The sequence below is a fragment of the Pseudochaenichthys georgianus genome, chromosome 7 (assembly GCF_902827115.2).
Source record: "Pseudochaenichthys georgianus chromosome 7, fPseGeo1.2, whole genome shotgun sequence".
NCBI lineage: Eukaryota > Metazoa > Chordata > Actinopteri > Perciformes > Channichthyidae > Pseudochaenichthys > Pseudochaenichthys georgianus.
Window position 1 is genome coordinate 28,964,198 of NC_047509.1, and position 14,615 is coordinate 28,978,812.

Sequence of the window (14,615 nt, forward strand, 5' to 3'; positions counted from 1 at the left end):
GGGAAAATCCAGAGCGGGCGATTTGGCATCCGTTCCCTCTCCCCTGTAAGCGTTCTCGTTCTTCTTCTGCTGCTTGACGGATATTACTGACATCCTCCTGCTGTCAAATATTGAAATCAAGTCCCAATAGGTAAGGAATCCCAAAGAAACCGAAACAAAACTGGGTCTGAAATGATAAAGCAGCACTGTATTCCGCTTGGATCCCAAACTAATTGTAAGCCTAATTTACAACCGCAAATCGCCCAAATGAGGCTGCTGTATCTCGGGTTAAACGCATTACATCCAGACCAGGGTTTCCGTTAGCCGGTAATTACCGGTTTTTAGCTGGTAAAATTTATAAAAAACCGGTAAATTCAAAACCTGACGGTCAAAATGTCTGGTAATAATTAGGGAGGCTCCGATCGATCGGCCGCCGGTCATTATCGGCCGATATTCACTCTTAATAGTTTGATCGGTGCTCTCTATAAAGGCCGATCAGGAGAGCTGGATCTGATCGATATGGACATAAACGCGAGTGAAGTATAACCGGACGCGAGAGAGAGATCAGATCAGCTGCTAAGTCTGACCGAGACACGCAGCTCTGCAGAATCACCTGAAGCCCCGCCCTCTGTTTAGCGCGCTGCAGGAGCTGCTTAAGAAACTGACTGCTGTCAGGAGAGAGAGGGAGGGAGAGGGGAAAAGAGAGGATCCGTTTCTCCCGTGTTATTATTCAAAGTTGATGTAAACTTCTGAATAATGTACGTTATCTACTACAAGTAGTTTGTTTGAATGTAATAATTATGTTGTTTGTTGTTTGTGGAATCATTTATTGAAAAATTAATCTGATTTTTTTTCGATCTGTTACGATTATAAACTGAAGCAATATCAAAATGAGCCCCGTGAACTGAGTTTTAAACATCAGCATATCTGCTCATAGTCCGGTAATTACCTGTTAACGGAAACTCTGCTACACAACTATTATTATTATTATTGAAATATGACCGGTAAGTTTCAAATTTGTCCGGTAAAATAAAATCTGCCCGGACATTTGACCGTCGAGAAAAAATCCTAGCGGAAACCCTGATCCAGACCCTCGTAAAGCATCAGCATTCACGCTCGATTAAGTATTTTCTGCTTGGCGAATGATCGATGTGTGCTCATGACTCTCGAACTGTCCTCTAATTTAACAACTTTCTCCTTTAGCTCCTGCTCAGCCAGCTCCAGGAGCGCACTGGCCCACCTCTACTCAGCTGGCTTCCCCAACATCGTTGACTCTGATGGGCAGGTGGCTGAAGTCCTGGACCCCACAGAGCCTGTGACCTTTGACCTCAGGCGGGAAGAGATTGACCCTCTACAAGGCAACCTGCTGGTGTTCCAGTTTCTGGCGTTTACCAGGTGAGGCCTGTGGTGCGGGGTCACATCAGTGTTACCAATGATAACAGCAGCTGATGTACTGCACAATGTCTGTCCTTTTGTCATAGAGATCAGTGCAGATTGGTTTATGATTTTATGCTCCTGAGATATTTCTGTTAATACAATGATTTTTTTATTTATTATAATGAGATGTGGCAGTCATTGATTTGATTGGTTGACAGTAACTTTATTTTGTATGAATCTAATCTACTTAAACTACAGGTACTTTTGGGGTTTTTCCATTTTATGTTACTTTGAGTTCCACTTCTCGATACCTTTTAGGGATGTATTGTGCTTTTTACACATTTATTTGACAGAATTTTAAGGTAAGAATTTAAAACACAAAACCAGTGACACCTTTTTGGCTTGGGACGCTAATACAAATCATTGTAATTGGAGTTACATTTCAGATCTCTATGCGTCATTAAACGTGCAACCAAATGTAGATGTTTCCCTCAAAGCATCTCACATGGTTTTATGTAAAAAAACTTTCATATCTTATGAAAAATCATGAGTTGGTGGGAAAAGTCGGAAAAATATGACCTACAGTAAGGATGTCATACATGAAAATATATCAGACAGAGGGACCGAAATATGCACTTTTATACAAGTAGGATTCTTAATTCACTACTTTTGATTATAATGGAATATTTTGATATTGCTGCATGGATACTTTTACCTAAGAAGTGCATTCAAAAACTACCTCAATCACTGTTTGAAACACTCAACTAACATATTGTAGACTGAGGCCACCGGCCATTTTACCTTGTATAGGAAAATATACACACTTAATGCATTATTGTGCTCAGGCTGCCTTGAGATTTCTCTCTTTTTTCTGCATCGAACTGCAGCCAAATCTTCAATACACTTAAACCGTGCCGGCATAAAGTCCTGCCAGGCATCCGCTACACACGTCAGGTACATACTCAGACACCGACGCACACTCGCAGTCTGAAGAAAAACACACAAGCAAGGGCTGAATCGCACATCTGTCAACGTCTCATCCCAAAAAAAAACCTAGAGCCCTAGAGAGGGGGGTGGGGGGCGCTGAAGGATGGGTACAAAACACACCACTGCTTGTGTCCTTCTATCCTGTCATCAGCAGCATCAGCAGTTTGATAAATCCAACACACATCTGTCTTGTTCATCGCCAACATGCTGCCATGACTTCCTGCGTACCAACTTCAACACTTTACATGTGCAGCTGTTCTCTCTCCTAGGTGTTGATAGACATTGTTGCTTTCAATTGAGTGCCACACTGACGCGTCCTAAAACCCTTTCTAATCGATAGATTTGTGATCGATTGATTTATGATTAGAACATTATAAAAGTAAGGTAGACATGTGGATATTATCCGGCTGAACAAAACGTGATCTGTCTCTTAAATGTGTGTCAACCACAGACCTTATTTCGAGCTATTTTCCAAAATCCTATGGAGAAATTGAATTGCTTTATGTCGAAGGAACCGGAAGGAGTTTACTTCCGGGTTTCAGGACGCGTCACTGTGGCACTCTATAAGGATTGTTTTACAAATATTTGGGTCTTCCTTTGTGATGGTAGAAGATGTTAGCTTAATGTAGGTTCACCTGTGTACTCCAAATGTGAGAGACGAGTAAATATTCCTCATTATTCCATCCAAGCATATAACCAAGCCGCACACTCTTCACCTTTTTGGGCAAAATCTGTAGTTTTCATCAAAGTTTTTAATGTTTTTTCTCAGATAAAGATCACTTTTCAAGCCACTTTTTGTTGGAAGGTTAGCAAAGGTCCCTAGAGCAACACATGTCAGCTACTCTGTGACAATTTTTCTGTCTGATTGGTGTGTACGATGTGGGCTTTGATGCTGTGCTATGACATCTACCCTCTATTTTTAAGCTGAACATAGAGGAGGAATTAAGCTATGGAGGCAGAAAAAGCGGCAGTAAAAGAGGCACCTCATGGCTAAGAAGCAAAAACAAACATTGGTATTGTTGGTACGGACCAATAGGCTTTAGAAAATGATTGGGACTTTACGTTATTTATCTTCCAATTGGATGTCCGTTTTTTACATGAGCTTTTTAGTTTTCAAAACATTATAAATTATTGAAAAATGCCCCCCACAAGTGCCCAGAACCAAAGGTAAAGTCTTCAAAGGACTCTTTTGTTTGCCTCTGTGTCCTTTAGAATAAGAAGAGTATACTGGGGGATACAGTCATTTGACAGGCTGTGTCCCTGTGCAAAATGTAAAACAGTGTAGCTACAGTGTTACATTTGTGTAATATGGGTCTAATAACAGTGTACCATGGGATTAATATGGGTGTAATAACAGTGTAACGGGGTGTGTTTAATGTCTAATAAAATAAATAATAGGTGATTAAGGCATTTTTAAGAGTTATCTATTTTTATTTCGCAATAAATCAGATGCACCAAAGTGTTAAAAAATAACTTGATAATGAGAGGCCAATGAGAGGATTATTCTGGTGTGTGCACACGGTGAGATTGATAAAAATAAGTCAGACTGACTTTTTTACAAGAACCTTCCCCTCCCTGATATTGAGCAGCGAGGTCAGAAATGTTTCTGATACCTTTCATTTTTCCCCAGAGCATCATCACTATCCTCTCTATTCCCAACCGGCTGGCAATTAAATCACTTCCTTTCTGCAGGCGAGTTAGAAGGAAGTGTGGTATAACAACCCAGTCGTGTTGTAAGATTGCAACAGCAAACACTTAAAGCCCCTGGTTAAGCTGAAACACTACCATATTATCCGTGGGAGACCGTGAAAAAAGCAGATATTTTAATATCAGAAAGTATGGATTTTTACTTTAATGTGTGAAAATACCAAAGCTAATTTAATTCTCCAGTTTTTTTTGTTTTTTTTCTGAAAGCCCATAAATGAACATACTTTGTGAATCTCTGTGGCTCACTGTAGCGTGGGCTGAGGGTTACCTCATAATTATGACAAACAGGTATGGCGCGCAGGGATTTAAGAGTCTGTGGATACCAGGCAGTGTAATTTTCTAGCTCTCACCCGGGCGCCATAATTATCAATATTGTCTGTTTACGGAATGAATATTAATGCCTGCTTCTCTGTGAAGGCGGAGCATGTGGAATCTTTAACGGTGGAGTATCAGAGCGAGTGATTGACTAGGAGGTCACACACCGCTCTTATTAGATTCTTCTTTGAAACCTGAGGCTTTTACGTCCTGTCCGTCGACGCGGGGGGGGGCCTCCTAGAACTCTCTGCTCGTTTTGAAATATTTTTTTCCCTCCTCATTATTGAATACCCGATGACGGATTGCTAATCTGTTAATTTGACGGAAACAGAAGAAGCTTCCCCTGAATGTTCGCTCATTATTTATTATGCTCGCTGCTAAATCGAGTCCTTGCAGGCTCACTGGGACATTTTCAATCAATCAATGTCAATCAATCAATGTTTATTGATATATAGCCCAATATCACAAATGTTACATTTGTCTCAGTGGACTTCAGTTTGTACAGAATATCAGTATGACAATACGACACCCTTTGTCCTTAGACCCTCACATCGTACAAGGAAAAACTTCCAGAGAAACCCCCCAGGTAATGGGGGAACATGAGAGAAACCTCAGGGAGAGCAACAGAGGAGGGATCCCTCTCCCAGGACGGACAGACGTGCAATAGATGCCGTGTGTAAATTGAAAAGATAATACATTTACAACATAGACCAAATGTTTGGAAATGCATGTGTCTATAATAAGAAGATGAATCCACGAGGACCGCAGCAACAGGATCAGCCACGACTCCGGATCCCGGCGTAGATAGACACCAAAAAGACATTTGGGGGAAGCTGGGTTATTCGGAACATGAGAGTACACAGGTACAGACAGAAAGAAGGAAGAAGTAAGGTGTCCCCCGACAAACTAAGCCTATAGCAGCAAAACATTTTATGGGCCATTCACAGTTTGAAGTCCGTGTTTAGATCTGTGTACGTTGTTGTGAAATCACACTCGGAGGGGGGTGTTTTTGTAAAGAGGTACACACAACACCAGGAGGTTCTCATAGTCACAGAGACTTTCCCTTCTCCAAATACATTCTGTAATACTGGGGTTACCTACTGTAACCCAGCTTCTATGAGTAATGGCGCAGCCCTCTAAGGCTATCGCTATTGGGTTATCCCTCTGCGCCCCCGCGCAGCACTGAAACACTTGTAGTCCACGCCCACCCGCTAGGTGGGCCCCACCTACCTCCTTCCAGTATAAATAGGAAGGTGGCCCGGCAATCTGCTCCCATACAATATAACTTTTCTTCAGCTTTTCGTAGAGCCAGTGGGGCCCAGCGCTTAGAGGGCTGCGCCATTACTCATAGAAGCTGGGTTACAGTAGGTAACCCCAGGTCTATTTCGTATATGGCTTCGCCCTCTAAGGCTATCGCTATTGGGTTAAGGGCGAAGCATGATGTAGTCTGCGCCCCACTGGGTCCTGCCCGGCACTAGAAGCACAGACACACCTGCTCAATAACACCCCCTGCCTGTTGTGCCATGCGTAATGGCGCATTACCGTCCCTGGAACATAGCAAAACATGCCTATCTTCCCGACGGAGTGAAGGCTGGGAACAATACATACCGGCCGCTGTGAGAACGTAGAGACGAAGGTCCCACCTTATCCTGCGATCATAGAGGGGGAACAGCTGCTCTCTGCGTGTCAGACAGGTAGGAGAGCGCTCAGCTGGATCCCTGACGTCACTCACTCTGATCAGGCACTCCGTACGAAGTGTGTCAGAGTAAAGGGAACATCCCTCTCATACGAGGGGAAAAAAAGGGCCGCTCTCTGTGTGCCGAGAGGCAGGAGAGAGGCGCACTGCTGGATCCCTGACGTCACTCACTCCGACAGGACACCCAGTACAGGGTGTGTCAGAGAGGAAAGGGAGACATCCCTCAAATAACATTGAATAAATTAACAGGGGGAAGACCAAGATGCAGCCGTGCAAATATCTTCCACTGACATTCCTCCGTGCAACGCCGTGGAGGCGGAAATTCCTCTGGTGGAGTGCGCTTTGATATTCTCCGGGGGATCCACCCCCGAGGAGACATATGCCTGCACCACCGCCTCACACAGCCAGTGTGACAGCCGTTGTGCAGACAGAGGTTTCCCGATCGAGCGCTCTCTATAATGCCCAAACAGGCGCTGAAAACGGCGCCATGCGCGCCACATAGCAGGCCAGTGCGCGCACCGGACAGAGGAGATGAGATGTGGCTTCTTCCTCCGTTTTATGAGGAGGCGGAAAAAACCCGTCCAGGGTGATCACTCTTGACCTAAAAGAGCTTGTGATGACCTTTGGCATAAAGGCTGGGTTAGGGCATAACACAGCCGAACTGCCATCCCCTTGGATCCGGAGGCATGACGGGGCCACAGAGAGAGCCGATAAATCACTCACCCTTTTCGCCGATGTTAGAGCCAAAAGCAGTACTACTTTGGCTGATAACATGTTGAGGGGAACCTGCTCTAAAGGTTCAAATGGGGCTTTGCTTAGTGCTCGTAACACCAAAGCCAAATCCCACTGAGGCACCAGTGCGCGTGACACCGGTCTGAGTCTTCGTACCCCTTGCAGAAACCGTTTCGTCAATGGGTGACTGAACAACGTCCCTGCTCCGAAACCCACGTGACAAGATGATATGGCAGCCGCATATACCTTGATTGTGCTGAACGCCACATTCCTGTCCAACAACAGCTGGAGGAATGACAGGACGTGAGGCAGGGGGCACGTGATGGGGTCCAGGCTTCTTTCTACACACCAACGCTGTAACGCTGCCCACTTGGCTGTGTAGGACACTCTGGTAGACGCGGCCCTGGCTCCCTGAATGGTGCGTACAACATCTTGAGAGAGACCCCACCTCTCTCAGTGTTCCCGCTCAGGGGCCATGCCCATAAGGGCTGGCCTATCACTGGGTGACTGTAGATCGCTCCCTCCACCTGTGAGAGAGCGTCCCCCCGCCACGGGATCTCCCATGGCCTGCCTGACAGCGTACGCTGTAGGCATGGAAACCAGGAAGCTCCTGTGCTTTCCGGGGCAATTAGGATCACTGACAGCCGCTCCTCCTGTACTCGGTCCAGGAGCCGAGGAATCAGCGGGACTGGTGGGAAGGCGTACAGCCGTCCCCTGGGCCATGGTCGATGTGCGAATGCGTCCACCCCCAGAGGGGGGTGGTCCCGCGCTGACAGGGAGAACCAGAGCGCGCATTGCGTGTTCCCGGGTGCGGCGAACAGATCCACCTCCGCCCTCCCGAACCGGCTCCAAACCTGGGCGATCAGCTCGGGATGGAGGCTCCAGTCCCCCTGGCGAGGACCTCCTTGGGACATGAGGTCTGCCCCTTTGTTCAGCTCTCCGGGCACATACAGTGCTCTGATGGAGAGCACGTGTGCGCGCGCCCAGATCAACAGCCGCCTGGCTGTGTTCAGGAGCTGCGCTGAGCGTACACCTCCCTGGCGATTGATGTAGGCCGCTGCGGCTCTGTTGTCTGTGCGAATCAACACATGCTGATTCCGCAGCAACGGGGCAAAATGTTGAATTACTCTCCGTACGGAGATTAATTCCAGCACATTTATGTGGAAAGACATGTGAGCCGGCCACTGTCCTCCCACTGCCTGCGTCATGCACATTCCTCCCCACCCTGAGAGAGATGCGTCTGTGAACACCAAGGTGTGTGACGTAACTCTGCCCAGGGCCACATCCTCTGACAGGACGTGGGGACTTTTCCAGTAGATTAAGTCTGAACCCACGGACAGAGGGATGACCACCATGCGCCTCTTCTGTCGTACGGGGTCGATGCGCAGGCTGATGAACCACCTCTGCAGTCTCCTCATGTGCAGGAGACCCAGGGGAATCACCCCGTGACCTGCTGCCATCATGCCGAGCAGCCGCATCACGGAGAGTGACGTCACCACGCTGCGGGGTGTGACACGTTGAAGGAGAGCTGTCAGCTTCTCCACTCTCTGCCGTGAGAGTCGTGCTCTCATGCGGGCTGAATTCAATTCCACCCCCAGGTAAATAATACTCTGGGAGGGAAGAGGACAGCTCTTTTTCCAGTTCATTATGAAACCCAGCTTTGACAGATGCGATATGAGTTGTACCGTCTGTAAAGCTGCTTCCTCCCTGGAGCGAGCCAGCAGCAGCAGGTCGTCCAGGTAAAATAGTACTCTCATCCCTCCTCTGTGTAGCGGCCGTAGCGCCGTCTCTACACACTTTGAAAAAGTGCGAGGAGCCAGGGAATAACCGAACGGCAGACGGTTGTACTGGTACGATATTCCCTGGAATGAAAACCGCAGGAATTTCCTGTGTTGCGGGATGATGGGTACATGGAAGTATGCATCCTTTAGGTCTATAGGGCCGTTTCACATGACCGTCAGCATGTGAAAAGGCCTCTTCATTATTGCCGGGTCTCATTCCCCCCGTCTTTTTCGGGATAAGAAAATAGCGGAAGTAATACCCCTGATTTTCTTCCTCCTGGGGAACCCTGGAAATAGCCTCTTTCAACAGGAGTTCCCGTATCTCTGCTTGGAGCGCAAGACACTGATGACAGGCGTGTCACCTGTATCCCGTTGAACTGTGGGGGGGGGAGGCGAACTGCAGGGTGTACCCTCTGCTGATCAGCCTGCTCATCCATCTGTCCATCAGACACACGCGCTGCCACTCCGAGAAACACTCTGAGAGCGGGCGCACATGCTCGAGATGTGTTGTGGTTGTCATAACGACGAGCCACGCCAAAGCCCTCGCCGCCGCTGCCCGTGAGGCAACCCAAGGTGGGCCTAGAGCGAAAGGGCTGTGAGGAAACCTCCACACGCTGCATTTCACTCCGCTTCTCATCATGACGCGCGTACACGCTCAGAGGATGGATGGGGGTGTGTGCAGTGATATCCACATGAGGCGTTACCACGGCGCTCATGGGCTTATTGTGACCGTGTGTAGGTGGCATATCTCGGACAGAGGAATGCCGCAAGGTCTGTGGTTTAATAACCGAAAAGTCATAACCATCAGGCCTCTGCAGCGACTCCTGCTGCCTACTAATCAACAGATTGGAGGCAGCTGGTGTAGTTACTGTGCTCTGCCGCTTATTAATCGATAGATTAAATAGTGCAGGCTTTTGTAACGAACTCTGCTGGCTATTAACCGATAGGTCATAGGCAGCTGGTTCACCCAGGGTGGAGGATATGTGAAATACATTTGTAACTGATGAATCAGACAACATGTTGGGAAATAATCTTTTTTTATTTCTTTCACACTCCCCCCCCCAAACTGTCAAGGCCGGCTTTGTTTCTTCGGCGGCTCTCGTGGAGCAGACGCTGAACGGGAGTACCTCACTCCCTTCTTACCCCCCCTCTCTGGTGGGGGGCCGGAGGCGCGGGACGGTGCCCTGGAGGCGTGGGACGGTGCCCCCGCCGCCGCTGACGGACGAGTCTGACGCCTCGGCTGTTGCTGCTGTGCGTGTCTGTCCGTCTGCCGCTGTGGCTGGGTTGGCTGCTGCTGCTGCCGCTGGAGCCGTTGCGGCTTCACCGCTGGCTGGAGCCAGCTGACGTGCTGGCGGATGTCCTCCGCTTGCTCCGATGCCGCCTTCATGGACTCGACCATGGCCAGGAACTGGGGTCCGAACAGCCCGTCCGAGCTGATCGGAGCGTCCAGCAGAACCTTCCTGGCTGGCTCTGTAACCGCTGCCTGCTGCAACCAAAGGTGGCGCTGGATCTGAGTCATCCAGGCCGTGATTCTAGCCTGGGAGACTGCCACGGCTGCGCACAGCGTGAGTGCCGTGCTGGCCGCCTTAGCGATCTCCTCTGCCTCCTCTGGAGCTACGGTGGTGGACCGTTCGACCAACGTCACCACCGAGTTGGTCAGCAACGCGATGTTATTCGCTGCTGCCGACGCCTGGAACGCACACTGGTGCGCCCGGTCAGCCTGCCGGGCGACATACTGGTCTTTGGGGGTGGCCAACATAGGGCGCCGTCCGGCGACCAAGTTGGCCTGCCAAACCCCGAAAAACGGTTCCAGAGCGGGTGTGGTTGGAAAAACCTCGTCCGTGAACCCCTCCACCTTAGTGAAGGGAACAAAGGTGGCCATCGGAGCCCTTAAGGTCCTCGGGTTCGCCGCTGCCCCTTCCTGGTAACGCCTAATGGCGGGGAAGCGTGGCCAGATCGGGTCACTCCTGCCCGTCTGAACCCGGGAAAATACTCCGGCCATGTCATCCAGAGCCACCCTCTCCCGTCCTCGGGGAACGGGGAGGCCTCTGCATGCTGCTGCTTTGCCGATTATCTCCGGCAGCTCCAGCATAATGCATCCCAACGCCGGTAGCGCCGTGGACACGGAGAAGGGGACCACGTACTCGGCCGCCACCTCTGACTCTCGCTCCGACCCCGTCTCCCCCGTCCGGGGAAGAGGGGGAAGGGGAGAGCCGCATGGCGAGCCATGGAGGGAGACGGGGTAGGAGTCGTCCAACTCCTGCCCCCCACTCGCCTCCAGAAACAGGTTGTTGTCCCTGTTCTGGATGGGCCAGTCGTCCTCCTCACCCGCAGCAGCTAGAGCGTCCGCCCTTTGCTTCCTGTCGGATGATGGGAGACGAACACACTGAGAACATGCGATCTGCTGGCTGAGAGCCGCGTCCGCGTGCTCTGGCCCCAGGCAGGATGCGCATATCGGGTGCAAATCATAGCTCATGATATATCCTGTATTGCACGAAGGACACATGCGGATACGATCATTGCTGCTCATGATTCTTTCTCGTGCTTCAGTACTGCTGGTTGCTGAAGAAAAGAGGGAGCAGATTGCCGGGCCACCTTCCTATTTATACTGGAAGGAGGCCCGAGGGTGGGGCCCACCTAGCGAGTGGGCGTGGACTACAAGTGTTTCAGTGCTGTGCGGGGGCGCAGAGGAATAACCCAATAGCGATAGCCTTAGAGGGCGAAGCCATATACGAAATAGAACAAACTTTAAACAAGTACTCCCTTTGTATTTACATATTACAACTACAGTCATAAACCTTTTTTGACATAGACAAGATTTAATTACTTCTTCAGATCTAATAACTACGTTTTCAAGCTGCCTTACGTTTTAAGAAGCAGCCTGTGAGGATCTGCAGTACTTCCTCCTTCTTTTTCCCCTTTCTGTGTTTGTTTTGTCTGTTTGTCTATGTGTCTGTCTCCCTGGCTGGGCGTGGCTACCTACATTCCGATTCCCGCCAACTCACCTCCTCAGCTGCTGCTCATCTCACTGATTGCCACTACTCACCTGCGCCTGCTTAAAACCCTGGTTCCCATCTTCAGACTTCGCCAGTTCTTCGTTTATTCTTCAGTGGTAAACTATCGTCCAGGCCTACTAGTGTTTTTTCCTAGTGACTTTTTGATGCTCCTAGTGAAGGGAGATCATTTCCTAATCCTGCTTGTTTTTCCTGTTCCTGATCCACATACTCCAGCCGCTCTGCCTGCCACATCCAGCCTCCCCTCCTGAGCAGCCCAGCTCCACGTCTTCCCTCTATGTGTGCTTCGTCAACTCCTTGTCAGTGTCGTGGACAAAATAAAGCCTTTTTGACACTTCACCACAGTCTCAGTTGTAGTGCTTGCATAGCGGGTTCTCATCTCCAGTCACTTCTCGGGAAACCTAACACAGCCAAGTTATTTACTCCTAATGAATCAAAGGTGCAGTGCTAAGTTTGTATCTTCTTAATCAGCTCTCCGATTTATGGCCACTTTTAAGTATGATTTAGTACCTTGAGTTCTCATCCTCATTTTTATTATTGGGTTTTTACTTTTAAGAAGCTGTAAAGCTGAATAATTGGCTGAGGCGGAATGTGCATGACATGCATATTTCAATTTTTTTGTTTCCTGGAATTATCTCAGATAAATCATTAGCTGAAATGTGATTGACTTTTGCAGGTTTTTAAGGCCATTTTCAACCATTTAATTTTCATATATGCCCACTATTCTACTCCCCACATCGAGTTTGTAATACAAATATCACAGTTAGTGTTAATTTGGTGACTTCCAGGGTTGTAAAGCAATCACGTGTGCATTTATTTACAATCAGTATTGCGGTGTTACTTTAAATATTGCTCTTTTTGTGGAATAATCATCACCCTCTGTGTTTTGCCAGAATACCGACGGCGGGTGTTGGTCCTGATTGGCCTGACAACATCTACTTCACCTTCCAGTTCTATCGCTTTCCACCAGTCACATCACAGCAGCTGAAACTGCTCATCAGCGACAATGTGCAACAGAAAGCCAGCGTTCCACTTCCCTGCGTCCTGGCCTCCATCAGCAAAGACGGCACTGTCAACTCCGGTAAGGATCCAGAGCTGCAAACAATAAATAACAATGCTGCCCATGTTCAGTCAGTCCTATGCCTTTAATTGGCCCGTATTCATGTCCCCAGTAACATATATAATTTACAAAACGTTCCTGGTACATAAGTCCAAACTGCAACTCGAACATATGTAATTCCTGCCGCTACGGGTTGGTCAGTCCAAACAAGTCGTGAGGAAGTGTGGTGGTGGGAAAATCTTTACCACTATTTCCCTCAGCCTCTCAGTTCAGATGTATTCAGTGTTCATTGTTAAGAAGGTTTTTACTGGGAGATAAATTATCTGTAAAAGTCTTCTACTTTCGCCATCACAACATGGCTGCTGCTAACATTTGTTCAGCCTGATACCAGTAGATAATAGTGTCCTATGACTAAATCTTTCATCTGTTTAATATTGATAGACTGAGACCTAATATTGATAGACTGAGACCTACGTAGTCCATCCATCCATCCATCTTCTCCCGCTTATCCGTGGTCGGGTCGCGGGGGTAGCAGTTCCAGCAGAGAGCCCCAAACTTTCTTTTCCCTGGCGACATCAACCAGCTCTGACTGGCACTCCCAGGCCAGCGAAGAGATATAATCCTTCCACCATGGTCCTAGGTCTACCCCTTGGTCTCTTCCCAGCTGGACGTGCCTGGAACACCTCCCTAGGGAGGCGCCCTACAATACCTACGTAGTGTATTGTAAAAATGGGGTTAAAACTGGATGAAAAGTCAGTTTATGACAGCTTCTGCCATAACAATGGTGACACAAACACAATGGAGATATGATGTAAAAAAGTTTACCAAATAAAAAGAATGTTACTTTAATAAGAATTACAAAAATGTTTGGAAAATTAGATTAGTTAAGTATACAACTACATAAAAATAAGTAACAATCAATGCCTACATACTGCAGGCTGTTTCCATAATGCTCCATGATGGTTTCTGATGCTGAAGCACTTCAATTAGCAGAACCAGCCCTGATTGATGTCACCTCTGTTCATGTAGCAACTAATGAAATGGAAGAGATATTACAGCTTTCAACAGAGGGTGATATTGAGCACACAAACAATACACCCCCCCACCCTAGTTCCTACGCCTACTAGGGCTGTGCATCTTCACTGGTCTCACGATTCGATTCGATTATCCTGTCAACGATTCGATTCAATTCGATATCCCGATGCATCACGATGCATCACGATTCATACCAATGCGTTGCATCCTCAATTTTCTATATTACTGCAAATGGCTTATTTTTCATCAATGCATACATGCAGTAAATACATATGAACTCTCTTTTTATTATTTAGAAAGTGCTTCAGAAATCAATAACATAAATGTCTTGACATTAATTTATAAACCAAAATAAATGAATTGTATAGGTCTAGCCTCCCTATATCTGTGTGTGAACTTGTTCCATCCTCAAAAACAAAAAAAATAATGCTTCTGCAGTCTAGCTGCAGCTTCTACTGTAGCAACAGTCTTCTCTTAAAAAAAGGACACTGAAGGTCCTGAATGTGGCATCACACACCGGACTTGAGTCTGAACACAGCAGACAACAGGAGTATTTACAACAGCATATAACAACTACAATACTGCATGTGGGTGCACACTTACATTCTCTGTCTTACTGTTGCATAAATCCCATGAATGTATGAGACTAAGTTAGCTTCATTATATCTCAGTGATTAAGTGAATAATAAAGTTGCTATCGGGTCACTATCAGCCTGTCACTCATTATTTGCAGGGAGGGGGCGGGGTTTGGAGGAACGGAGAGGAGGCAGTGATCGCGGAAGCTTTTTTCCTCCTGCCTTCACAAACTTTACACACGTATATATCGTCTGAAAATTGCTAGAGGACATTCATACTCTGCAATCCAAGACTTAATTAGATCCACCAAAAACCTGACATGATTGTAACGCGATTATTTTTCAAAAACATAAATC

At 47.7% G+C, this 14,615-nt stretch overlaps 1 protein-coding gene across 1 annotated transcript in view; it reads left to right on the forward strand.

Moving 5' to 3' along the window:
- nphp4 (nephronophthisis 4) overlaps positions 1–14,615 on the forward strand; it is a 251,289-nt gene that overhangs the window by 175,453 nt on the left and 61,221 nt on the right. Inside the window, exons 14-15 of the mRNA XM_034087463.1 lie at positions 1,183–1,374; positions 12,482–12,669. Of these exons, the coding sequence (XP_033943354.1) occupies positions 1,183–1,374; positions 12,482–12,669 (380 nt within the window). The remainder of the gene's footprint in view (positions 1–1,182; positions 1,375–12,481; positions 12,670–14,615) is intronic.